At 42.3% G+C, this 25,550-nt stretch overlaps 1 protein-coding gene across 1 annotated transcript in view; it reads left to right on the top strand.

Annotated features, from left to right (window-relative positions):
* The window catches only part of PAPPA (pappalysin 1), a 287,178-nt gene that overhangs the window by 99,740 nt on the left and 161,888 nt on the right, over positions 1 to 25,550 (top strand). Inside the window, exons 8-9 of the mRNA XM_038745960.1 lie at positions 20,824 to 20,952; positions 23,498 to 23,589. Of these exons, the coding sequence (XP_038601888.1) occupies positions 20,824 to 20,952; positions 23,498 to 23,589 (221 nt within the window). The remainder of the gene's footprint in view (positions 1 to 20,823; positions 20,953 to 23,497; positions 23,590 to 25,550) is intronic.

The raw sequence follows: 25,550 nt of genomic DNA, 5'->3' as shown, positions 1-25,550 counted from the left end.
TGCAGAGGGAGGGCATTCCAGGCCAGGGGGAGGACATGGGCCGGGGGTTGACGGCGGGACAGGTGAGAACGAGGCACATTGAGGAGGTTAGCAACAGAGGAGAGGAGGGTGCGGGCTGGGCTGTAGAAGGAAAGAAGGGAGGTGAGGTAGGAGGGGACGAGGTGATGGAGAGCCTTGAAGCCGAGAGTGAGGAATTTTTGCCTGATGCGTAGGTTGATTGGTAGCCACTGGAGATTTTTGAGGAGGGGAGTAACATGCCCAGAGCATTTTTGCACAAAGGTGATCCGGGCAGCAGTGTGAAGTATAGCTTGAAGTGGGGATAGACAGGAGGATGGGAGATCGGAGAGAAGGCTGGTGCAGTAATCCAGTCAGGATAGGATGAGAGACTGAACCAGCAGGGTAGTGGTTTGGATAGAGAGGAAAGGGTGGATCTTGGCGATGTTGCGGAGGTGAGAGTGGCAGTTTTTGGTGACGGATTGGATGTGAGGGGTGAACGAGAGAGCAGAGTCGAGGATGACGCCAAGGTTGTGGGCTTGTGAGACGGGAAGGATGGTATCAGAATCTAGAGTTGCCATTGATTCCTGCACCCAGGTTTTCCCAATATCAAGCAATAAGTCCACATCCTCTGTCCAAAATACTCAGGAAGGGAAAGTGATCAAGACAACATAAAAATGATTTTCATTTTCTTTTTCCTCTGTTATTTGGAAGTGTTGACATCAATGAACTTTACCCAAGAACCAGTTAACAAAAAGTAAGAAGTAGCACATTGGGAAAGCAGAGGAGGGTGGGATCAGTCACTTTTGAACCATTCTCAGAGATTGTGGGTAAGGGGCAGGGGATGAATCCTCTTGGTCTATTTTGGCTCAAGCATAGTGCAAAAGAAAAGTTCATTTAGCACTATTAATTTGCACCACCCTCGTGCATATTTTCCATAGGGTTATGTGCACAGTGCTTATTCTACATTATAGGAGAAGATGTTCAGGTCTTGATTTTCTAAATACTGATACAAACAATCCAGAGATAATCACAAACCCTATTTGGGCCACAGATTTCATTCTCTCCTTAACCCCCATACCGTATCACAGCCTTTATAAGGAGGCTACACAATCCAGTTTTTAAGAAGTTTACAGTGATAGTGATAGATAGATAATGGAGTGATAAGTGCTTAAGTGCTAAGTGTTTTGCCTGACTTCTTTTTTCTTCCTTGTCTCAGCTGGATTTCCTAGTCTCGGGGGTGGGAGACCAGAGTTTTAATCCTGGCTCTGTCACCTGAATGCTGTGTAACCTTGGGCAAATCACTTAACTTCCTATGATTCATTGTTGCCATCTGTAAAATGGGGATCAAGTACCTATTTCTCCCTCTCACTTAGACTGTAAGTTCAGTGGTAGACAGGGACTGTGTCTGATCTAATAACCTTATATCTGCCCTAGCACTTCCCATATTGTAAATGCTTAATAAGCATTATTCCATGTATGATTGAAAATTTCCTTGAGGGCAGGGATTGTCTCTTCTCATTCTACTGTAATCTCCCAAGGGCTTTATACAATGCTCTGCACAGAAGTAAACAATCAATCAATCAACAGTATTTATTGAGCACTTACTATGTGCAGAGCACTGTACTAAATGCTTGGGAGAGTACTATGCAACAGAATTAGCAGAAATGCTCCCTGCCCATAATAAGCTTACAGTCTAGAGTAACAGTCTCTATTTACATTCAATAATTACCACTGATTAATTGGTAGGTAGTGAAATGACTGGGAAAAAAGGATCTGAGGAAGGAATGGTGAATCTGGAAACTGAATAACCTAGCCTGTATACTCAGAGTTGAACTTAATTCACTTAATAAACATTTAAGCCACAGATGTTCTCCCTTTGGAACTGCCAAATTTTACCTCAAACTGCAGATAAGGATCAAGCAATCTTTCCACCAGCCTGCAGAATGAGCATTGATCCTGACCAAATTTGTCCATGCCACATTAAGTTCTAGCCACCCACCTTCTACCACTGATTCCATATTCCTAGGTTGAGGAATACCAAGCCACCAACTACATCTAGGCGGCTCTGCATTCTTGCACAAGAACCCATTCACCTGAAACTGAACAAAGAGCTAACAAGAGGGAAAGGCAGAGTTGACTGACTCTCTCTGTATGTCTGCCTCACTCCCTGATTTTGCTTAGGCCTAGGCCCAAAGGCCCATTTAGAGGTCTGGTTCAATCAATAAAGATTTCTGGGCACTGAGATGTTAAATTGCCTGATACACAATTCCCAGAAATATTTTCTGGGCAGATGGTTTGACAATTGAAGATGTATGAAAGGATGTCACCTGAATAGTGTTCTTGTATTGGTGGTGCTTTTTTTCTCTCCCTATTTACTTCAGAACTGCCACAAACTGTGAGAACTTCTTGAAGGTAAAGATCAGAGTCTTAGGATATATGACATCTCCATATCTCTCAGATCAGTGGCAGAGGAAATAATCCTACTGCTAAAAAGTTGGTGGGGGACTCAGATGAAATTTCTCCATCATTCTTAGCCACCTTGGCAAATGAGTTGAGGGCAGCAGGACCACCTCTAGGGAAATATCTCTCCCTGTCCCTGCCAGTCACTGTGTTCAAAGATTCTCTCTGTCCCTAAGCACAGTGAGCCCTACCATTTGTCACAGAAATAAGTGCACCAGAATGATACAGTGTGAGAACACACAAATACACATCTTCTCCCTGTGGTTTCCCCATCCAAAATGCAGCTTCAGCATTTCTAGGGAGTTCTCAGAATGCCACCCTCTTCTTTTTCTACTTTCCTAATTCCATAAAGTTCTGCTGAGTGATGAAATTCAGACTGGAACATTTATATGAATAATAGCAATCTGTATTCTGGTAATGCCTCTCAGGGTCATACCTGGAGAGTTTCCAGTACTCTGCCAGTCTTGACTATGGAGTCAGGCAGAGGCATACCCATTCCATTCCTGGCTTGGGCAGTGGCTAGCGAGTGGAAGGCAATCTGCTACAAGTCAAAACTCACCTCTGCTGGGCAGCAGAGGCATGGGAGAGAGTCGAGAGCATGTTTTCTGCATGGAAGGAGACAATGGTAAACCGCTTCCAAATTTTTATCAAGAAAACACTATGGATACACTACCAGAATGATTGCAGAAGATGGAGGTGGGGCATTCTGGGAGAGATGTGTCTGTGGAGTCGCTATGGGTCAAACATGACTCGATGGCATAAGACAACAATTTTGTTAATACCTGGTATTTACTTAACAAGGAAAAAGGCAGAAAATCTTATACAGGAAGAAATGATTCACTTCAGCTCCGTGCTGCTATGGTTCTTCGAAATCCATTCCTGAGAGGGACGAGGGCACCTGGTCCTGGACTAGGACTTGGATCAAGGCCTTGGCCTTAACTTCTCTGTGCCTTAGTTATCTCATCTGTAAAATGAGAATTAGGACTGTGAGCCCCATGTGGGTCATGGACTGTGTCCAACCTAGTTAGCTTGTATCTACCCCAATGCTTAGTGCCTGGCACATAGTAAGTGCCTAACAAATACCATTTGAAAAAAGGATCTTAAAAAGTCTCTGATTTCTGAGAACTAGAAAGCCCTTTACAAATGGGAGCTGCCTTGTGTTCACTATTATCCCCAATGAATTTGAAAAGATCTGGAGGTTGATGGGAAGCTAGGAGAGGATATGAAAGATTACAGAGGGGATCTGAATCCTAAAAGTCACATAGGCAAACAATGCCCTGTTGATCTGTCTATGTTTGGGAGCCTGAATGATGAGAGAATTTTGTATCTCAGTAATTGCAGAGCACCTTATATATGTACAGCTCCTTTATTTGGAGTTCTCCAGAATACTTTCACATCAGTGACCTCATTCTGTTCAAAAAAAAAAGAAAGAGAGAGGCATGTGTCATTATCCCAATTTTGCAGAAGAGAAACTTGAAACTTCAATCAGCTGCATTTATTAAGGACTTACCATGTTCAGAGTACTGTACTAAGCACTTGGGAGAGTACAACATAATAAAGGTAGTAGATATAGTCACTGACCATGACAAGCTTACCATCTAGAGGAGGGCACATACATTAATATAAATAAATAAATTATGGATATGTACTCAAGTGCTGTGAGGCTCAGGGAGGGGTGAATAAGGGACTATGCCTTGTTCTCGCCTGTCCCACCGTCGACCCCTTGCCCATGTCCTACCTCTGGCCTGTAATGTCCTCCCTCCACACATCCGCCAAACTAGATCTCTTCCTTCCTTCAAAGCCCTGAGAACTCACCTCCTCCAGGAGGCCTTCCCAGACTGAACCCCCCTTTTTCCTCTGCTCCTCGTCCCCTCCCCACTGCCCACACACTCTCCCTCTGCCCTTCCCCCTTCCCCTCCCCAACAACACGTGTGTATATTTGTACATATTCATTATGCTATTTATTTTATTATTGATGTGTATATATCTGTAATTCTATTTATCTATTTTGATGGTGTTGACACCTGTCTACTTGTTTAGTTTTGTTCTCTGTCTCCCCCCTCTAGACTGTGAGCCCATTGTTGGGTAGGGACTATATCTATTGCCAAATTGTACTTTCCAAGTGCTCAGGACAGTGCTCTGCACACACTATGCGCTCAATAAATGTGATTGAATGAATGAATGAAGTATGAGGGCAATGCAGAAGGAGTGGGAGAAGAGGAAATTAGGGTTTAGCTGTGGAAGGCCTCTCAGAAAAGACATGCTTTTACTACAGTTTTGAAGGTGTGAAAAGTGACCATCTGTTGGACATGAAGAGGGAGGGCATTCCAGGCCAGAGTCAGGATGTGGGTAAAAGGTCAGTGGTGAGATAGACAGGTCAAGGTACAGTGAGTAGATTAGCATTAGAGGAGTGAAGTGTATGGGCTGGGTTGTAGCAGGAGATTAAGGAGATGTGGTAGGAGGGGCCAAAGATTGCTTTAAAGCCTATGGTAAGGAGTTTCTGTTTGATGCAGAGGTGGATGGGCAACTACTGGAAGTTCTAGAATAAAGATCTGGGCAGCAGAGTGAAGAATGGCCTGAAGTGGAGAGACACAGAAGGCAGGGAGGTCAGCAAAGAGGATGATGCAGTAATCAAGATGGTGCAGGACAAGCGCTTGGATTAACATGGTAATAGAGTGGATGGAGAAGAAAGGGAGGATTTTAGCAATGTTGTGAAGGTTGAATGAACCAACAGAATTTGGTGACAGATTGAATATGCAGGTTGAATAAGAAAGATGAGTCAAGGATAATGGCAAGATCATGAGCTTGTGATATAGGGAGGATGGTGATACTGTCTACAGTGATGGGATAGTCAGGGAAGGACAGGGTTTGAGTTGCAATATGCAGGTTTCCATTTAGGACACGAGTTCTTACTCTCTAAACACTTAGCTACTTATCCTTCTGTTCCCACAATCAATCATATTTATTGAGTGCTTACTATGTGCAGAACATTCATTCATTCCACCAGTCACATTTATTGAGCACTTACTCTGTGCAGAGGACTGAACTAAGTGCTCGGGAGAGTACATTGTAACAATTAACAGATACATCCCCTGCCTACAATGAGCTTGCAGTCTAGAGGGCATTGTACTAAGCACTCTGAAGAGCACAATACAACAGAATTAGCAGGCATGTTTGCTGCCCACAATGAGCAGTTATGTACACATCTTTAAATGTCCTTCCTTCTCCTGCCTGTAATTCATTTTATGGTCTGTCTTCTCCTCTTGATTTTAATCTCCTTGTGGGCAGATATCATGCCTACTATCTCTGTTGTATTCTTCCAAGTGCCTACAGTACCTAGTACTGCACAAAGTAAGTGCTCAGTAAATTCCATTCACTGATTGATTGATTGATTGATCAGAAAAGCTAAGTAAAATGTTCCAGATGATCCAGTAAACCAATAACAGATCTGGGACTAGAACCTAGATTTCCTGCCTCCCAGAACCATAATTTCCAGTAATCCGTATTGTCTTTTACATATCCCGATTATGCTTACCGTGTGAGAAAAACTCAAAGCTCCTCAGTTAAATGTTTAGTCTTTGCTCATCTCTCTGTATACTTGCTCTTCAGACATATGCTCTGTGTAAGTTTGACTGTCAAACTTTGCACTCCATGGTGTTGATTTTCACCATTTTTATCTGTTTGGTTATGTAGAGCTTATTTGTGATCTCTCAGTTCCACTTGGCTTTCGCTGTCCTGTCTTTGAAAAAAGAAGTACCCTGAATCTCTAAATAAGTGGAACCCTTCATGCCAAACCCATTGGCCACTATGAGCTCTATACCTTGTGGTAAATTAAGTTGTAAACCCCAGCACAAATACCTCCTGCAAATGAAAAAAAAAAAGAAAAACTGCTTTCACATTTTTTCCATATCGGATAAACTGGCTCCCACACAAGTTCTATATAAAGACAGATTTTTTTAAGTGGCTTTCCTTTCCTCCCTCCCCAAATCTCCCTGTTCATTCCCTACTTCATCTGACCCTTTTTTTCTTAGTTTCTTTTATTAAAAAGAAATTATTTGTTCTCTGTGTCAGTTAAATAAATCTTTTACCAAGGTGTAACAATCCTGAAAGGGAAAGAGGTGCTAATGACCCTACCCAAGTTGCATAGGGGCCTAATTTTGCAAGGAACAGAGGGAAAACATCTCCCTTGATACATGAGGCTCTGGATAATCAGAGCAGAGGCCTATGAGAGGACAAAGTGCAACTTCCTCTCCCTGGGGGTCAAGGCTGTCTTGGCGGACAGACGCCAGGGCTGAGCTATCTGGTTTTGAGGTTTGCATTGACAGAGAAATGTTCCATACCATAGATAGCCTGTGACTAGGAATTGAGCAAATGAGTCCTGAAAAAACAGCAACCACAAGGTCCTTCACTTCCTAATTCAGGCTGAACAAGGGAAGAGCCTCCTTTCTTCAAGAAGTTGTGTGGCCTAGTGTATACAGCATGAGCCTGAGAGTCAGAAGGACCTGGGTTCTAGTCCCAGCTCTGTCACTTGTCTGCTGTGTTACCTTGGACAAGTCCCTTCACTTCTCTGTGCTTTACTTAATTCATCAGTAAAATGGGGATTAAGACTGTGAACCCTATATGGGACATGGTCTGTATCCAACCTTGTACCTACCTACCTTGTACCTACCAATCTTGTACCTACCCCAGTGTTTAGAACAGTGCCTGGCATATAGTAAATATTTAAATACCATAAAAAGATGGAAAATACTTTGATTTGCTCCTTTAGGAGATGGGGGATGATCAGAAACTGGCCCCTGTGGAATCTCTCAATAAATCCTGGGCCACACCATCTCTGGTTTGAGGAAAAGTTGGTTGAATATCAAGTTTAGGAGCAAAGCAACTGGGAGATTTTCAGTTAAGAGATCTAGAGGATTCAGGGAATCAAACATTGCTCTGATTGGAAGAAGCAAAATGAGTCAGCAGATCTAGCTCCTGGTTTAGCCATTCCTCTTCATAGTTCTCCTGAATCTCTTATTGGAAAGATAGAATCAATGAGGGAATTTTTAGGAGATATCAACTCTGTATTCTGCCCAGTGTCCCTGGGAACCAGAACGAGTGATTCTGCCTCCAATGGAAGTGCTGGAAGGTTAAATTTCCTCTAGGGTCCTGCAGACCTTCACTGCTATGCAGGAAGTGCTTTGCAGACCTCAGATTATTCTCCTATGAATGGAGAATAGGCTAAAAACTCAGGATGGGTAAAATCTACATCCAGAGGAGATACAGCTGGATTGGTTTGTCCCAGTTCAGTAGCCGCTAAAAGGCCATTCCAAATGATCATAGGCAATGCATCTAGGTTCAAGATCCCAGAGGGAGTTCCACAGGGCACAATAATTTCTCTCCCTAGGAAATATGAATTTGCCCCAATTCTTCTGTAAAGTTAAATAAGGAGAATATCCTGCCTGCTCACCACCTCTCTTTTCCAAAAAGGAGAAGCCAAAATCATGACACTAAGCTGCTTGGCCAAGCAGTCAGCAGTCAGGAGCAATCGGCATCATAACCAGGATTAGAACTCGTATCTTCCTGGCTCCTGTGTCTCAGTTCAGACCATCAGACCACACGTCAGCTCCTGTGACCTACCCACAAGGCTCTGGAACGCAAGCCTCTTTGCTGTTACCCAGCCAGTTCCTTGTGGCTCTGGCTGAAGCAGAAAAGCTTCTGTTTCCCCCTTCTACCTCATAACACTGCTGCACCAAGCGATTTGCCTGTAGCCAGAGTTCATAAAATGAGAACAGAGAGTCTGCTGAAGTGGAATATGAGGTGCCAGGAGGGGAAAATCCTTGCTATATGCGGGGTCGGGGGATGACTACCTTATGAAGATTGCAAAGGACTAGAACAAAGCCGTATTAGTAAAGAGAAACTGGTCACCCTCAAGCAGGAGATGAGAAGCAATTCCCTAAAAGAGCTGATCCACTCTTGCCCAGGTTCACACCTCTGCTTCTTCACTACTGCATCAGAGACTCAACCTGCCTGTGCATCCTTAGAGTTGCGTAGGCTGAAGAGAGTTGAATGCCATCAGGCCCATAGACCTAGAGAGGTGCTACAGGGGGTCAACAAAGTTAATTTAGCCCCGACCCTTTCCCCCAATCAACCAATCAATCAACAGTATTTATTGAGCACTTAGTGTGTACAAAGCACTGTGATGAGCACTCAGGAGAGCTCACCACAACATAAACAGACACATCCCCTGCCCGCAATGACCTTACAGTCTAGATGGCTTGACTTTCACATTACGTACATCCTGGGTCAGTCTCGCAACTCTACTCAATCATAGTTCTCCAATCGAATGCCAAGTCAATATTATGGAGGGAGAAGACAAGGAGATTTGTCCCTTGGGAGGAGGAGGCATAGCGGTAACTTTAAAACCTGGTAGACAGGGATCCACAGTGTGGTCTAGTGAATAGAGCATGGGCCGGGGAGTCAGAAGGACCTGGATTCTGGTCCTGGCTTTGCCAGCTGTCTGCTTTGTGACCTTGGGCAAATCACTTGACTTCTCTGTGCCTCATTTAATAGTAATGATAGTATTTGTTAAGCACTTACAATGTGCCAAGCACTGTACCTCATCTGTAAAATGGAGATTAAGACTGAGACACATGTGGGACAGGGTCTGTATCCAACCTGTTTATCGTATATCTATCCCAGCACTTACAACAGTGCTTGACACATAGTAAGCACTTAATAAAGACCGTCATTATCATCATCATCATCAGGAGTCAGGTGCTAGGAGTTCTAGTCTCTGCTGTACTACAGGCTGGCAGAGCGACACTGGGTGAACCATTTCCCCACTCTGGGCATCTGAATGGAGGGAAGGTCTAACCCCTTCACGGCTTCTGAGTTGGCATGGCTATGCCCTTAGGATTGCAGGATGGAAGAGCTGGGCTCAATATTTTCATCCTTGATCCTAATCTCTGTAGTGGCTCCACCACTTGTCAGCTGTGTGACTTTGGGCAAGTCACTTGACTTCTGTGTGCCTCAGTCACCTCATATGTAAAATGGGGATTAAGACTGTGAACCCCACTTGGGACAACCTAATTACTTTGTATCTAACCCCAGCGATTAGACCAGTGCTTGGTACATAGTAAGCGCTTAACAAATACCATCACTATAATAATAATAATAATACTTGTTATGTGCTTCCTATGTTGCAAGCATTGTTCTAAGACTAGGGTAGGTATAAGTTAATCATGTTAGACTTGGTCCCTGTCCCACATGGAGCTCACATTGTATGTAGGAGGAAGTAGGATTTAATCCCCATTTTACAGCTGAGGTAATTGAGGAACAGAGAAGTTAAATGCCTAAGATCACACAGCAGACACATGGCAGAGACAGGGTTAGAACTCAGATCCTCTGACTCCCGGGTCCATGCTCTTTCCACTAGGCCATACTGCTTCTCACAGATGTTTAATTACACACTGGGGCTAAATTAGGTGCACAGAAAGGTACATTGACACCCTCAGCTGACAAAGGGATTGGTTTCCTGGGCATTCCAGTGTTAGAAAAGTTAAATTGTCCTGGTAATTTAGTAGCATAGAGCTTGATATCATTGTTGTCTACTTCTTCATTCCCTCCCCGTACCCCTTGCCAAGGCAGAAGATATAAAAGCACAACTGTAAGGATTGGCAGGGCAATCAAGTTTCCAAGAAAAGGAGCTATAAGGAAGTTCAACCAGTAAATAGGAAAGCTAACTTGAGGAACTATGAACACCTTCTAGCTATGAAATGATGGGGATGCCAGCAATTGGTTGCTGAAACACATGGTTCTGGCTGGCCCATGTCCCAATGCCTTTTACTTCTACTAGCATGAAGCCAAATTTCTGATGCTCTGCCTACCCCAAGAATGCACATTAAACATCAGAAAGAACATTTTCTGGATCCAGAACACATGTCTTTGCATCCTCCTCGATCAAACTCAGGACATTATAAGGACAGCCTCACCCTATTGCTAGGAACAGGTCATCTTTCTACTCCTCCCTCTTCTCCTCAGTTTCAGGCCAATTATCTTTCACGATGAAGTATAGCTTCCAGGAACATTTAGGATGAGAGAAGCAAACAGATTTACAGCCCAATACCATCCATAAAAACGTTAATATCTTTGAGGACTTTCGAGCCCACAGAGAGGGTGACGATTCTTTATCCGGTGAGAGAGGAGGGGATGCAGTGGCACTGTATCCATGGCATTGACACACCAGGTGTGCCAATCAGGCCACCCCAGGGAATGTCTTTTAGAGGACACAAGTGCCAGGTTGTTGAGAGAACCCCATCCCTCCCTCTCAGGCAAGCAGAAGGTCCAGAATAACTGGACCAAATTGCCTGAGTATCCAGTGTCTATCTCTGTCCTGTAACATCCTATAAGCCCCCTTGTTCTACCCTCATGGGTTCTAAAAATGAGTCTGGGCTTTTTGTCCCCAGTCCCTTTTGTACACAGCGTGGGATTCTGTCGAAAGTGTCCCAGATTACCCGCGGGCACGGTGACGCAGGGACAGGTCTATGTCAATGCTCCTTCCAGCCTGACAAAGTTTAACTTAGACAGCCTATTTCACTGAAGGGAGGGATGGGTCTAAAATGCACGTTCACTGGAAAGACAGAGGAGAAACCATCTTTGTCCATCGTTTAATGTCATTGGAGCCTCCAGCTTCTGTTAAGCACTCAGAAGAACTAATGGAATTAATAAGCATGTTGGATAGAAGAGGGAGAAATAGTTTCTGTGTTCAAATTATACATCTCTGTCTCCAACTTATACCACAGGCAGAAACTTGGAAGCCCTGGGCAGAGAGACTGATTCATTTATTCATTCTTGCCACATAAGCATGCAGCAGGTATTCTTGCTGATCTTTCTAAAGAACATTCTCCTGGTTTAAAAGTGAATCATTAGCAACTGTTAGAGGAAGAAAAGGAAACTGATTGGAGAAAAATTCCAAGGTCCTAAATCATTTCTCCTTCCCACTACCAATGTTTTCTGTCCTGATCCTCCCCTTTGATTCTTTCAAGCTTGTCATCAACCTCAACCCTGAAGTCCTTACACAGTCAAATTCTCCAAACTCTCAACTGCTGGAAAATTATTCACAGTGGATATTTAAGTACCAATATGTTTTTGCTTTTTATATAACAATGGCTGCTTTGCATTACCTTTTAAGTTATAATTTAATATGTAACACTGACACTGGAACTTGTGCCCTGAAACTCATTAAGGCCATACTTTATTTGTAGTACTGCTAGGCAAGAAACCAGTCTAATCATTGCTTGGAGCAGCTTTTGGGTCTGTCTTGAGGTGTTTGTTTCCTGGACCATCTTTCAGGAAATATTGAGGCTAATTGTTTTGCATTTTGCCTAAGGCTTCTTTTCTTGGTGGAAGCAGGGTTGGGGGCTGGGGAGGGAGGGGCAATATTTGAGTTCCATTAAGATTCTTCCAGGTTTCTGTCTCTCAGTTACTAAGGAACCACAATCAACCTACTATATCACTTGCAAGATTGAGGATGACTGGATTCTGCACAGATAAAGCAAACAACCTAGAAAGGACCCTGAAAAAGATCAGGAGAAGATGATTAAGGGATAGAAAATAGACTACAAAAGAAGAATTTAGATCAATCAGAAGCAGCTGGCTTAGTGAAAAGGCTATGGGCCTGGGAGTCAGGAGGCCAGTGTTCTAACCCCAGTTTTACCACTTTCCTGCTGTGTGACCTTAGGCAGTCAATTAACTTCTCTGTGCCTCATTTTTCACGTCAGTAAAATGGGAATCAAATGATACATTCTACCTCCCACTAAGACTGTGAGTCCATGTGGGGCAGGGTCTGCGTCTGATCAACTTGCCTTGTATTTACCACAGTACTTAGTATAGAGCTTGGTGCATAGTAAGCATATTAAAAAAGACACAATTATTATTGTTACAATTTTGTCTAAAGGAAAAAAAATCAATCAATCAACCTTATTTACTGAGCACTTAATGTGTGCAGAGCACGGTACTAAGCTCTTGGAAGAGTGTAATATGAGTTGGTAGACACATTCCCTGCCCAGAAAAATGGCAAAGGGATGACAGATTTTCTGATTTTCCCTCATTTCCAGAGGCAGGACATGCTTCCACCTTCCCCACATTGTGCAAAGTGTTGGTAGACTGTGTCCAACCTGATTAGCTTGTGTCTACCCCCATGCTTAGAACAGTGCTTGGTACATAGTAAGTGCTTAACAAGTACCATAATTATTATTATTAGACAACATGCACAGGAACTCAGGTGCACAGCTGCCTTGTCTGGGTGTGCTCTTTGGGCCATTTAGTGCAGGGTGACAAGCATGGAGCAGGGCAGAAGCTGGAGCATCTGCTCATCTATTTCCTTCACAGGGTACTCCACATTACATCTCCAAGAAGCCTTCCTTGACTAAGCCCTCATTTCCCCAACTGCCTCTCCCTTCTGCATCACCCTTAGACTTGAATTTGTACCCTTTATTCACCCCACTTTCAGCCCTCAAACACATTTTTAAATATCTGTAATTTATTTTGTTTTAATATCTGTCTCCCTTTCTAAACTGTAAGCTCCTTGTGGGCAGGAAACATGTCTACCACCTCTGTGCTATTGTACTCTCCCAGTGTTTAGTACAGCACTCTGCATACTGTAAGTCCTCAATACATGCAATTGATTGATTGATTGACTGCTCCATTGAATAGGGCTTTCCCCAAGCCCTCAAACCAAGCATGAAGTTAAAAGTCCTATCAATCAATCAATCAATCAGTCAATCACTAGTATTTATTGGGAACTTACTGTGAATAGAGTTCTGTACTAAGTATTTGGGAGGATGTGATGCAATGGAGTTGGTAGACATGATACCCACCCTCAAGGAGCTTACAGTCTAGAGGGGAACTGAGACATTAAAATAATTACAACTAGGGGAAAAAGCAGAGGATGAGTATGTGCACCTAAGTGCTGTGGGGCTGGGGTGAATATCAAGTGCTTAAGGGGTAAACAATCAAGTGCATAGGTGACACAGAAGGGAAGCTAAATAGAGGAATTGAGGGCTAAGTCAGGGATGGCCTCTTGGAGAAGATGTGATTTAAGTAGGGCTTTGAACGTGGGGAGAGTGGTCTTCTGTTGGTTAAGAACAGGGAGGGAGTTCCAGTCCAGAAAGAGGATGTGGCTAGGGGATCACAGTGGGATAGACAAGATTAAAGTATTGAGAGTAGGTTGGCATTAGAGAAGTGAAATAATAGTAATATTAATGACAATGATGGTATTTGTTAAGCACTTACTATGTGTCGAGGACTATCCTAAGCACTGGAGTAGATACAAGCTAATCAGATTGGATACAGTACCACATGGGGTTCACAGTCCTAATTTTAAAGGTGAGGTAACTGAGGAACAGAGAAGTTAAGTGACTTGCCCAAGGTCACACAAAAGACAAGTGGAAGAGCCAGAGTTAGAACCCAGGTCCTTCTGACTCCCAGGACCTTGCTCTATCTTGCTCCCAGGCCATGCTGCTTTGTGGGATGAGTTGTAGTAGACAATCAGCAAGGTAAGGTAGGAGAAGAGGAACTCGTTGCTCTAGTGCCAGATATTGAGCAGAAGTCTCAGAGAAAACCTTCACGGTATCACTTAAAGGCCTGTCGCTATTGAGACCTTTGAATTCAACTCCCCGAAAATGAAAATTGAAAAACTATCTTTTAGTCACCTCAGCTCTTTGCTAACAGTGACATTTCCCTAAAGAGTTGCAAATCTAAATACAAAGAACAGTTGTGTCATTTTTACCTCAAACAATGGTACCACAAAGTTCAGGCAGTGTGAATTCATCTCCCAGTTCTGCACACCCTGAAGTTTGATGAGCTCTATTTGTTGGTTCCAAAAAGAAAATAAATAAGTAGAGGAAGAAATAAGCACAAACTAACAATGCCAGACCAAATGCAGATGTGATAACAATAGAGAAAATTATCTCATGATGGGCCTTTTGAGGTATAGTGAGAAGGCCGGTGGAAATCAGTTCCGTCTGCTTTTACAGTCATTTAAGATCTTCAAGGGATCTTCTCATGAAACTTCATGATGTGAAAATGAATTAGTTAAGGTCCAGGACTCCATGAAGGAAACACGTGACCTATATTTCCACGGAAGAGGCACATTCTTAACTTCTGCATTGGTCTCTGACAGTAGCTGACACACATTAAATATATACATAAATATGGGTATTTATTAAGTGCTTACTATGTCAGTCAATCATATTTATTTAGCACATTGTATGTAGAGCACTATACTAAGCATTTGGGTGAGTATAATACATTCTCTGCCCACAATGACTATGTACCAGACACTGAACAAAGCGCTGTGGTAGATACAAGATAATCAGATTGGACATAGTCCCTGTCCCACATAGGGCTCCCAGACTTAATCTGAGTAAACTGAGGCATAGAGAAGTTAAGTGACTTGCCAAAGATCACACAGCAGACAGGTAGTGAAGCCAGGTTTAGAACCCACTCCTCTGACTCCCAGGCCTGTGCTCTTTCCACTAAACCACACTGCTTCTTGTGGGCAGGGAACGTGTCTACCAACTCCGTTACATTTTCGGCTCAGTCAACCTGTGGAAGCAAGATGCCAGTATAGCTCATGCCTCCTGTTATCATTTTTGTTTGCACTAGATCTGAGTCCAGATTTTCACGGACAATCACATACGCCTCTTATGTACATAAACCTACTCAGGGAAATCATGGAAAGCAGCTGTTTAGTCGTAGTTCAGGAGCAAGACAGGCAGTTCCTAGGAAGCAGAGAATGCCAAATTTAAAGCCTCAAATTTCAAATTTAAACACATTATCTTCATGTGTCCCGTATTTCAAAGCTAATTAAACCTTTAGTTTAACATACTCTCTTCTCTCACCGAGAACGTGACGTCCTGATTTTAAGAAACAAGGCTAACAAAAGGGTTCACAAGACTTCTTGGACATCAAATAGCTCTTACAAAACAACATTTGATGAGTTAAGTGTAAATGAATCAGAAGCATACGGATTAAATTTTCTTGAATTACACATGGGTTTCAAAATTAAGGGGAAATGTTCTTCACTAAATGCATTCTGGGTTTTACCGAACCCAATGCATTAGAAAAAGAGGAAGAAAAGAGAAAGAGGAAAAAAAGAAAATCCAACCCCCAGACAAGTTTAAGATGTAGTGCCAAATCTTAAAATGTTGCTGGGCTCACCCACTGCCAGTAATAAAATCAGTGGCCACCCAGAGAGGCCTCACTGAAAAGCAAAGATTGTTTTCTTCACTGGCCTGAAATCACCAACAACTGGGTTGAGTTAGTACTTCACCATGACAGGTTGACATTGCTCTCATCTGCCAGGCCTTGAGCTTCTCTTTGACTGGATGCTGTTGCAGTCATCCTGTTTACTAAAATCTCTATCTGTTATTTGGACTTCCAAAGGCCTTGGCACTCAGTCTCCTTGAAACAATCACCTTGCCCCATGTAATAAGTGGAATTGACCACCCTCAAGAGAATGCTTTAAGCAGCTGAGACACATCTCGATGAGCAGGGAGCAGGAAAAGCAAGGGTTGCTTTTAGAGAATATGTATAGACTTCTTTCACCTGTAAAATTTCTCCCAATTTTGTGTCTGACATAAATTCCCATTTACAGGTTAGGGCTGTTGTTTCCCTTGGGCTGGAATTTGTAGCTTCTGATCATTTATAACTTCCACATTGTTCATCCCTTTTTCCCTTGTATCTTGTTTCATTTCACTGAGAAAGTAGAAAATCATTTCAATTGGTGGTAAAAGATAATTTAAAAAAATAACAAAGACTTTGGCTGCAAACTCTTTGTTTTATTACATTTGCTACTGTGTTTTCAATTGGTACCAGGGAAAATATTTGGACAATTATATCCGAGTCTGCTGGAGTTAATCAGTTACATCTATATATTTGTTACATTCAAGTGGGCTACTTTGCCTTGCATAGAGCAGAGAAAAAGTCAGTGCAGAAGAAATGGAAAGGATCCTGTTACCTACCAAAAATCAATCAATCGTATTTATTGAGCGCTTACTGTGTGCAGAGCATTGTACTAAGCGCTTGGGAAGTACAAGCTGGCAACATATAGAGACAGTCCCTACCCAACAGTGGGCTCACAGTCTAGAAGAAGAGATCTGGGTGCAAATACCTTCCTCAAGAATCCAATCCACCAAAATGCACACTTTCCACCTTGTTCTCATTATCCTTTAGTTTCATCCAATTCTGAGTTTACAGAAGGGATAGCAGAGAAAATGATGTTGCAAGATAAAGTCCAGTTTTCCCAAACAAAGATTTCAGCTTGGCAGCCAAGTCCAAGGGGCTTATCATTGCCCATCTTAGCGGGAACAAAGTGAAACAGATTGAGGTCCTTGGGTTAATGGCTTGGACCTAAGAAAAGGGAATAATGATGCTGAGGAAGAATCAATATCTCTTCACCGTGTGATGATACTAGCAGAAGACTTGCATCTGGAGAAGCAGTGTGCCTCAATGTGTAGAACATAGGCCTGGAAGTCAGAAGGTCATGAGTTCTATTCCTGCCTCCATCACGTGTCTGCAGTGTGACCTCTGGGCCTCAATTACCTTATCTGTAAAATGGAGATTAATAGTGTGAGCTCTAGGTGGGACAGGCACTCTGTCCAACCTGACTACTTTGTATCTACCCCAGTGCTTAGAACTGTGCTTGGCACGTAGTAAGCACTTTACAAGTACTAGAGAAGCAGCATGGCGCAGTGGACAAAGCACAGGCCTGGGAGTCAGAAGGTCATGGGTTCTAATCCTGGCTCTGACACTTGTCTGTTGTGAGGCCTTAGGCAAGGCACTTCACTTTTCTGTGCCTCAGTTACCTCATCTGTAAAATGGGGATTGAGACTCTGAGCCCCACATGGGACAGGTACTGTGTCCAACCTGATTTGCTTATATCCACTCCAGTGCTTAGGACAGTACCTGGCACATAGTAAGCACTTAACAGATACCATTATTATTATTATTATCATTGGCAAACTGCAGAAAAGCAGCATGGCCTAGTGGGTAGAACATGGGCCTTTGAGTCAGAAGACTTGGGTTCTATTCCCAGCTCCACCACTTGTCTGCTGTAAGACCCTGGGCAAGTCACTTCACTTCTCTGTGCCTCAGTGACCTTGTTTGCAAAATGGGGATTCAATACCTGTTCTCTCTCCAATTTAGACTGTGAGCCCCATATGGGACTCAATTATCTTGTATCTATCCCAGTGCTTAGTACAGTGCTTGGCACATAGTAAGCACTTAACAAATACTGCAATTACTAATTATTATTATTATTATTATTATTATTATTATCATTATTATTATTATTAGGGGCACCATTACCTCAGAAGAAAATATCCTAAATGAATGAATGAGGGGTGGCAGGTGGGCAAGCTCAAATGAAAGTCAAGTGAGCCACTGGGCCACAGTATTTCTCAAGCTGAAGCAATTACCCAAGCTGAATGAACATACGAGGACATTCAGTTTGAGCTATTGGTAATGATACTTCTAGAGCATCCACTACGTGCAATGTAATCAATCAATTAATCAATCATATTTACTGACACTTACTGTGTGCTGAGCACTGCTAAGTGCTTGGGAGAGTAGGATATAGCAGAGTTGGTAAACATGTTCCCTTGTTGGTAATCAGCTGATTAAGACTCTCTGTCCCTTGTGGGATAGGGACTGTGTCCATCCTGATTAATTTGTATCTACCCCAGAGTTTAGTACACTGCCTAGCACATAGTAGATGTCTAACAAATGCCATTAAAAAAAACAACAAGCTAGTGCTTGGAAAAAATAGAAGAGAAAGAAAAGGCATTCCCTAACCTCAAGGAGCATGAACTTCATCAGGCCAAACAAACATAAAAATATTTATCAGTGGAACAATCTGAATAATGTTTCCCATTGTGATTTCAGAGAAACACATAGGAAGAGCAGGATCAAATAAGTTTGATTGACTGAGATGAATACCTGATAGAGATAGAGTAAGATTGGGCGAATTTTCCATTTCATATAGATGAATGGTCGGAAACTAATGCTTCCAAGAAGATTAAGAGTTAAAGTTTAGGGCACCCATCAAGGAAAGACTAATTTTTTATATATCTATGATTGAATTTTAGATTATATGATCTTTGTATATTCTTTGTCTATTTAATTTTTCTAGGTACTTAATACACTTAGAAGACTATATATTATTGATTGATTTTACACACTTTGGACAGGTTCTTGCACTACATTCTGAAAGCTCCATCTGAGAACTTTGTCGTTTTCAGCAGACTTAAAGTACTGTTCTTCGGGAAGATCCCTCGCATAGGGCATGTGTTTTTGAGGCAAATGTTTCCACCTTGCCTAACTACCACCTCCTTACTATTTTCAGTTAATTGGAAGTTCTTTTTCATTAGCTCCCGAGCACTGGATTGTGTTACCTTTGTTGCAAAATGCATGGTATGTTTGACCACTGATGACATTGTTTCAGCAAAAGGTGAAAAGATCTTCAGTGTTTATGCCAAATTTTCTTACTTGAGATCTTAAAAGAAAAGCCATATATGGAGACCATACATAGCTCTTAGTGCCTTCCCCAAACTGGAAAAATCAAGCCCTGTAAAGCCATAGATGGCCTACTGCCATCGTTACTGCTTTCAACCAATGATCTCAAACTCTCATTGACCATATGAGTTTGTTGGGAAAGAGGACTGTAAAGCAGAAGAGTGACTCAGGGGTTCAAGGACCAAGTGGGATTCTGAGACTGTAATTCCGATTCATCTGTTAACTTTACCTTATTCTCCTCCAAGATGGAGAAGAGTGTTTGGTTGTTCATTATTAAAGGTTTCTTTGTCAATATAGTTGTCTAAAAACGCTCATAAAAATATCAGAGCAAATTCTTTCCCGGAGGCAGCCATGGCCACATTAACATCACTCATTAAAGAACAAAATGTGGAGTAAGCCAACCTCCTATGGGAGTATGCCTATCATTCCCAGAAATGAAGTTATCTTCTTTCAGCCTTTGGAACTCCTGAGCTCCAAATCATTGTTGTGTGTACAAGCAGGAGGCTGGTTCTGTGGCCTCTGCACCTGCCATCTCACTGGGCTTATCCAAACAGCTCCAGACCTGACAGCAGCTGAAATAACAGATGAGTCTGAGAACTTGAAATTTTTTGACATCCTTCTTTTGTTTATGAGACCCCCCCAACATTGGAATCTGACAGGAATTCTCTTCATTATCTTTTTGTGATTTTTATCATGCCATTTTTTTATTAAAAAATAAATAATAGAAAGGATGGAAAAAGAAAACCTCCTGTTGCAAATGGCAGGACCAAAGAAGAGGCAAAAGTCTGCTTATTATGAAAATGGTATTTGTTAAGCACTTACTAAGGGTCAATCACTGTTCTACACATTAGGGTGGAGATAAGTTAATCAGTTTGGACACTGTCCTTGCCTCACATGGGGCTCACAATCTAACTAGAAAGGATATTATTGAGGAAGAATCTATCTCTCCCTGTTTTTTACGGGGATTTACAGAAAGATTTACAGTCATAGTAGTATTGCTACTGCTATTACTACTACTAGTGCTTCTGCTAAACTCGTTAGAGGATTTGGGGTTTCACTCTTATAAAATACAAGCACAGGAAAATATTGGATCCCTACCTGAGTCTTGACTAAAATGGAAGTAGAAATCCTTGTATGTTAAAAAATGCCACTTGAGTTTTGTGCCAGAGAGGATAGAATTCTCAATATTCAGAAAGCATAATGTTCTACCTACAGCATAGGAGCAAGGTAGACTGGAGGTGACAGAAAAAAAAGATTGATTGATTTTTGCCTAATATTTTGTGAAATCCATTAAACCCTATTTACACAAAGACACTAACAGATCCTGTTAGAAAGTATGGTTGTCCTTGTAATCCCCATGGTTAGTCAACACCAAGGGTGTGAGAATGAATATAAATGTATTAGTTATGAGAATGTGCCAAGAAAACTTATTTTATTTATCTTATGCTTTAGAGAATATAATCTGTATCGACATTTCAGAGTAAAGTTACAGAGAAAAGTTCCACTCCAACTTTGCAAAAGAAAGAAGTTAATCATAATCATTTTCTTCCCCAGTATTAATTAAGCATCATGCTGGGTGTTTGTAAAGACAATGTGTCTGCCCTCGAGAAGCTCACAATCTAAAATACAAGAACATCCTAAAATAGTGTCTGGAAATACTACTTCAATAGCAAATCAATCCCATCTTTTATCTGTATTTCATTAAAGTTGTATATGTCTTCATATATGGGTGGGTGAATGCATTGCCATCATAAAGAGATATGCTGACTTGCTAACCTGACCTGTTAATTTCTTCTTTTGGTTTTACAGGGAGCTGAGAATTGGGAGCGAGTACAAGTATCAGGTTGTCACCATTTCTGGGTCAGAGGAAAGTGAGCCATCTCCCACGTCCATTTATGTTCATGGAAGTGGATACTGTGGAGATGGCGTTATACAGACGTAAGTTGATCAGAGTCACTGGTTAGAGAAATAGAGCTTACATCCATCTGTCAGTAAATTACTGACCCAGTGATGGATTCTGTAGCTCATAACGGCTCACACTTAATAGGAAAAACATATATGTCTCCTCTCCCCTCTGTTCCCCTTGGGTGTGGCAGGGATAAAAAGCGTTTTTTTTCAACAAGTAGGATATTTTATCTGATGGTTTTGATTGATGATATTACTTAGTTAAAATAGTTTACACGGTGAATAGGGCATGTGACATGTATTAAGTACAAACAGTAAACTGAGAACTACAGAAATGAGCCTATAACTTAGGTCCTTGAGCAATGGGTCATGGTCTGTATTAAGTAGCCTATAAGCACAATCAGGAAGCCTAACCGGAGGGATAGTATTCATTCATTCAATTGTATTAATTGAGTGGTTACTGTGTGCAGAGCACTGTACTAAGCACTTGGAAAGTACAATTCAGCAACAGAGACAATCCCTACCCAACAATGGGCTCACAGACTATAAGGGGGAGACAGACATCAAAACAAGTAGACAGGCATCAATAACATCAATGTAAATAACTAGAATTATAGATATATATGCATAATTAATAAAATAATTAGAATGATAAATATGTACATATAAACACACTGGTGTGGGGCAGGCAGGGGTAGAGCAGAGGGAGCGAGTCAGGGAGTTGGGGAGGGGAAGAGGAGTAGAGAAAAAAGGAGGCTTAGTCTGGGAAGGTCTCCTGGAGAAGGTGAGCTTTCAGTAGGGCTTTGAAGCGGGGAGGTGTGCTAGTTTGGTGGGTGTGAGGAGGGAGGACATTCCAGGCCAGAGGTAAGACATGGGCCAGGGGTTGACATGGGACAGGCTGGAATGATGCCCGTTAACACCAGAGGAGTGGAATGTGCAGGCTGGGCTGTGGAAGGCAGAAGGGAGGTGAGATAGGAGGGCACAGGTGATGGAGAGCTTTGAAGCCAATAGGACTCTTCTGAAAGATGAGGTGGTAGATACTGGTACTTCCAGTTATTACCAGAAATAATTGCAAAGACATGCTTTGTTGTGACAACCTGAAAAATAAACATCTCCTAGTGCTAATTACTAATTATTCGTGCTAATAAAAATGGCACTCAATGTTACCATTTTTGGACCCTTGGTACTTTTCTGTTGGGTAATATACTATCTAACAGGGGAATCACTTCTGGAAAAACCTTTCTTTACAGAGGAGTGGAGTTGAATTGAAAGGGGATTTGCATTACCTAGAAGTGAGTGATTTATCTAACCCCAGATTCAGCCTTGCCTAGGCTCTGCCTGGCTGCTGCAAGTGACATTGCTCATTCTCTTCCTGCATTGCCTCTTTGCAAAAGTGTCCCAGGTACTTACTACAGTATTAATCACAGCAACAATAGCCATTTGTATTTTGGAGTGAGATATGGCCAAAGGCCTCCTGATTCCTTAACAGCAGAGTAAATTGTGAAACTGACAGGGCAGGCAAGACATACATATGAAATGAGAAATAAATCTGAAGAAAAAAAGGAATAGTAAATTAAGGAAAATGGAAAAGCTTTTATAAACTCATCTCACAAAAGCCATTTGAGGTAAACAGTAGTCATGACACATCTAAACGTTTCATAGACAGGACTCAGGGAAATCTGGACTGATGGCAGGATCCCGACCCAAGTCTGGGAAGAAAAGCAGATAGGTTAAGATTGCAAGAGTCCATATACCCAGGTTATCTGGACAATTGAGGCCAAAATGTAGTTTGCATTTTCCTGATCTCATGCATGCATAGACCTGGAAATTGCATCTCACTTTCAGCTACTGAATGTCCTCACTTTGAGATGGCTCAAATCTTAGTCTTGCCTGGGAAAGTGATGACATTGTATTTTGTATTTAAAACCCTCATTCCACTGTCCAGTCACCTCACTCACTTCTTGACTGGGAATTTCGACTGGCCTTGTTATGAAAGAGAGAATGGGTCCTCCCTATCTCCCCTAACCAACTCCTTTTACCTTCCATCAGAGATAATAAAGGAGATGGCTTCATTACAAGCTCTGATTACTCTTCTAAAGGTGAAGAAGGCCAAGTGAGAGAGGAGAGCAGGGCAGAAGCTCCTGCCTTGGTCTGAAGTTTGAGGGACAGCAAGAAATAGTAAGGAATGGAGTGGACCCCTCCGACATGTCAGAAAGCAATGAATTAGGTCAAAAGGAATCCAAATCCTAGAACAGAGAAGAAAAATGACATCTTTGGGGTCTGTAGATCACTATACTAAGTGCTTGGGAGAGTACAATATAATAATAAACAGACACATTCCCTGTCCACAGCAAACTTACTTCCAGACACTAGATTTTAAGAAAAGTATTTTGGGATGCTTGGATGGGAGAAGCAATAAGGTAGTATTTTAGGGACCATGCTTTGCCCTGACTTTCAAAGGGTGAAAGGGTGAGAGGGTCTAAACCAGAAGAAGAGCAAGAGGAGGGTTGTGTGAAGCAAGATAACCACGAACCCAGCTCCTACCCAAGCCAATTTCTGTTTTGCATCTCATTTTCAGAGATCGAGGAGAAGAATGTGATGATAAGAACAAAATCAACGGGGATGGCTGCTCTCTCTTTTGCAGACAAGAACTATCCTTCAACTGCATTGGTAAGTCTGATCCGTAGCCTATCAGTCCAAGCTGCTGATGGTCATCTCTCTTGGTAAATAAAAATCACAGTGATCAGTCAGTCACCTGATCAGGAGCTGTAAACACTGCTGAGGGAGGAAGGGAAAGAGCAAGACATCTCGGAATTTGTGTTTGGAAAGTAAATGGACTTCCCCACCTTATAGTGATTCAAATGGAAAATTGGTTCTGAACAGCTTTGTGGCTTGCCTGAGTCTTTTTGTGGATTGATCTCTGTGTGGGAGGCTGTGAATTGCCACTTGCTGGTAAGCAGAGGAAGGGGCCTGGGAGTTGGAGCTGGATCCCAAGTAGCCCCAAATGAGTTTACACCTCTTTTGAGATGCAAATAGATACCTGAAGATCAAAGGTCCAGCTAATCCCCTTTGCTGGAGGTGAAAACGATTTAATCAGGTTTCATTTTCCATCCTGGCTTGCCTTAATTAGCCAACACAATGGCCAGAAGATGCTCTAGCAGTGGAGATCTGAGCTGTTGCAGAAGGGGATAAAGACTTTGGGTGGAGACCCTGATTTGTTCCTGAAAATCTGTGAAACCACGAACCACAATAGAGTAGCTGGTGGGGAGATTTAAAAAATCCTGGTATTTGGGCATGGTCACAGCTCTGACACTTTGGTGGAAAGGTTTTCTTATTCCCTGGTTTCAAAGGAAGACAGTTGGACAGTTAGTAGGAATGGTGATGTCTATTGGGCCTGCAAAACTAGGTCAAGAGTATGGTGTAGACATCCACGGAGAGGTTATCAAGGGAATAGGGGGATGCCACATATCCTGATGCCTGCAGGTGATGTCCACATCAACTGACCATCTCGTGACTACTGCTCAGTGAAGAAGGAGGAGCAAGAGGTGGCTGCATTGAATCAAGCAATCATTCATATTTTTGAGCCCTCACTAAGCTCTTGTAAGAGTACAGTGCAATAGAGTTGATAGACAAGGAGTTTTCAGACTAGAGGGGTTTCAAACTAGAGTGGAAGAGAATGGAGAATGTCTACATCTGCTACCTTCATTTCCTGTTCTCTAATTGTCTCTTTGACCACCACCAATCTCATTTCCACACCTTTCACTCCACAAAAACTGCCCTCTAAAAGGTAACCAGTTATCTCCTTGCCTAACCTAATGGCCTCTACTCCATCCTAATCCTCCTTAATCTATCATCTGCCTTCAACACCATCAACCACCCCGTTCTCCTGGAAACAATTTTCAACCTTAGCTCAATTGACACTGCCCTCTCCTGATTCTCCTCTTATTTCTCTGGCTGTTGATTCTCAATCTCTTTTGCAGGTTCCTCTGCCTTCCACCGTCTAACTTTTGGAATCCCTTGAGGCTCAGTTCTTGGTCCCCTTCTATTTTTAATCTACACCCACTCCCTTGGAGAACTCATTTAATCCCAGGGCTTCAACTACTATGCAGATGTTTCCCAAATCTACACCTCCAGCCCTGATCTCTTCTCTGTTGCCTCATATTTCATCCGGCCTTCAGGACATCTTTCATTGGATGTCCCACAGACACCTCAAATTTGACATGTACAAAACAGAACTCCGTATCTTCTCACCCAAACCCTGCCTTCCCCCGGACTTTTCCATCATTGTAGAAAGCATCGCTATCCTCCCTGCCTCCCAAGTCCATGACTTTAGCACTGTACTCGACTCATCTCTCTCATACAGCCCACTTATTTAATCTGTCCCCAAATCTTTTCGGTTGCCCCTTCACATCATTGCTAAAATCCATCCTTTCCTTTATATCCAAACTGTTACTATGCTGATCCAAGTACTTATCTTATCCTACACTGACTACTGCATATGCCTTCTTGCTGACTTCCTTGCCTCCTGTCTCTCCCCACTTCAGTCAATACTTCATTTTCCTGACTGGATCATTTTTATAAAAAAAAGTTGAGTCCACACTCCACACTCTTCAGAAACCTCTGATGGTTGC

This window comes from Tachyglossus aculeatus, chromosome 4 (assembly GCF_015852505.1).
Source record: "Tachyglossus aculeatus isolate mTacAcu1 chromosome 4, mTacAcu1.pri, whole genome shotgun sequence".
Taxonomy (NCBI): domain Eukaryota; kingdom Metazoa; phylum Chordata; class Mammalia; order Monotremata; family Tachyglossidae; genus Tachyglossus; species Tachyglossus aculeatus.
Note: the sequence above shows the minus strand (reverse complement) of the source record. Positions and strands in the feature narration are given on the sequence as shown.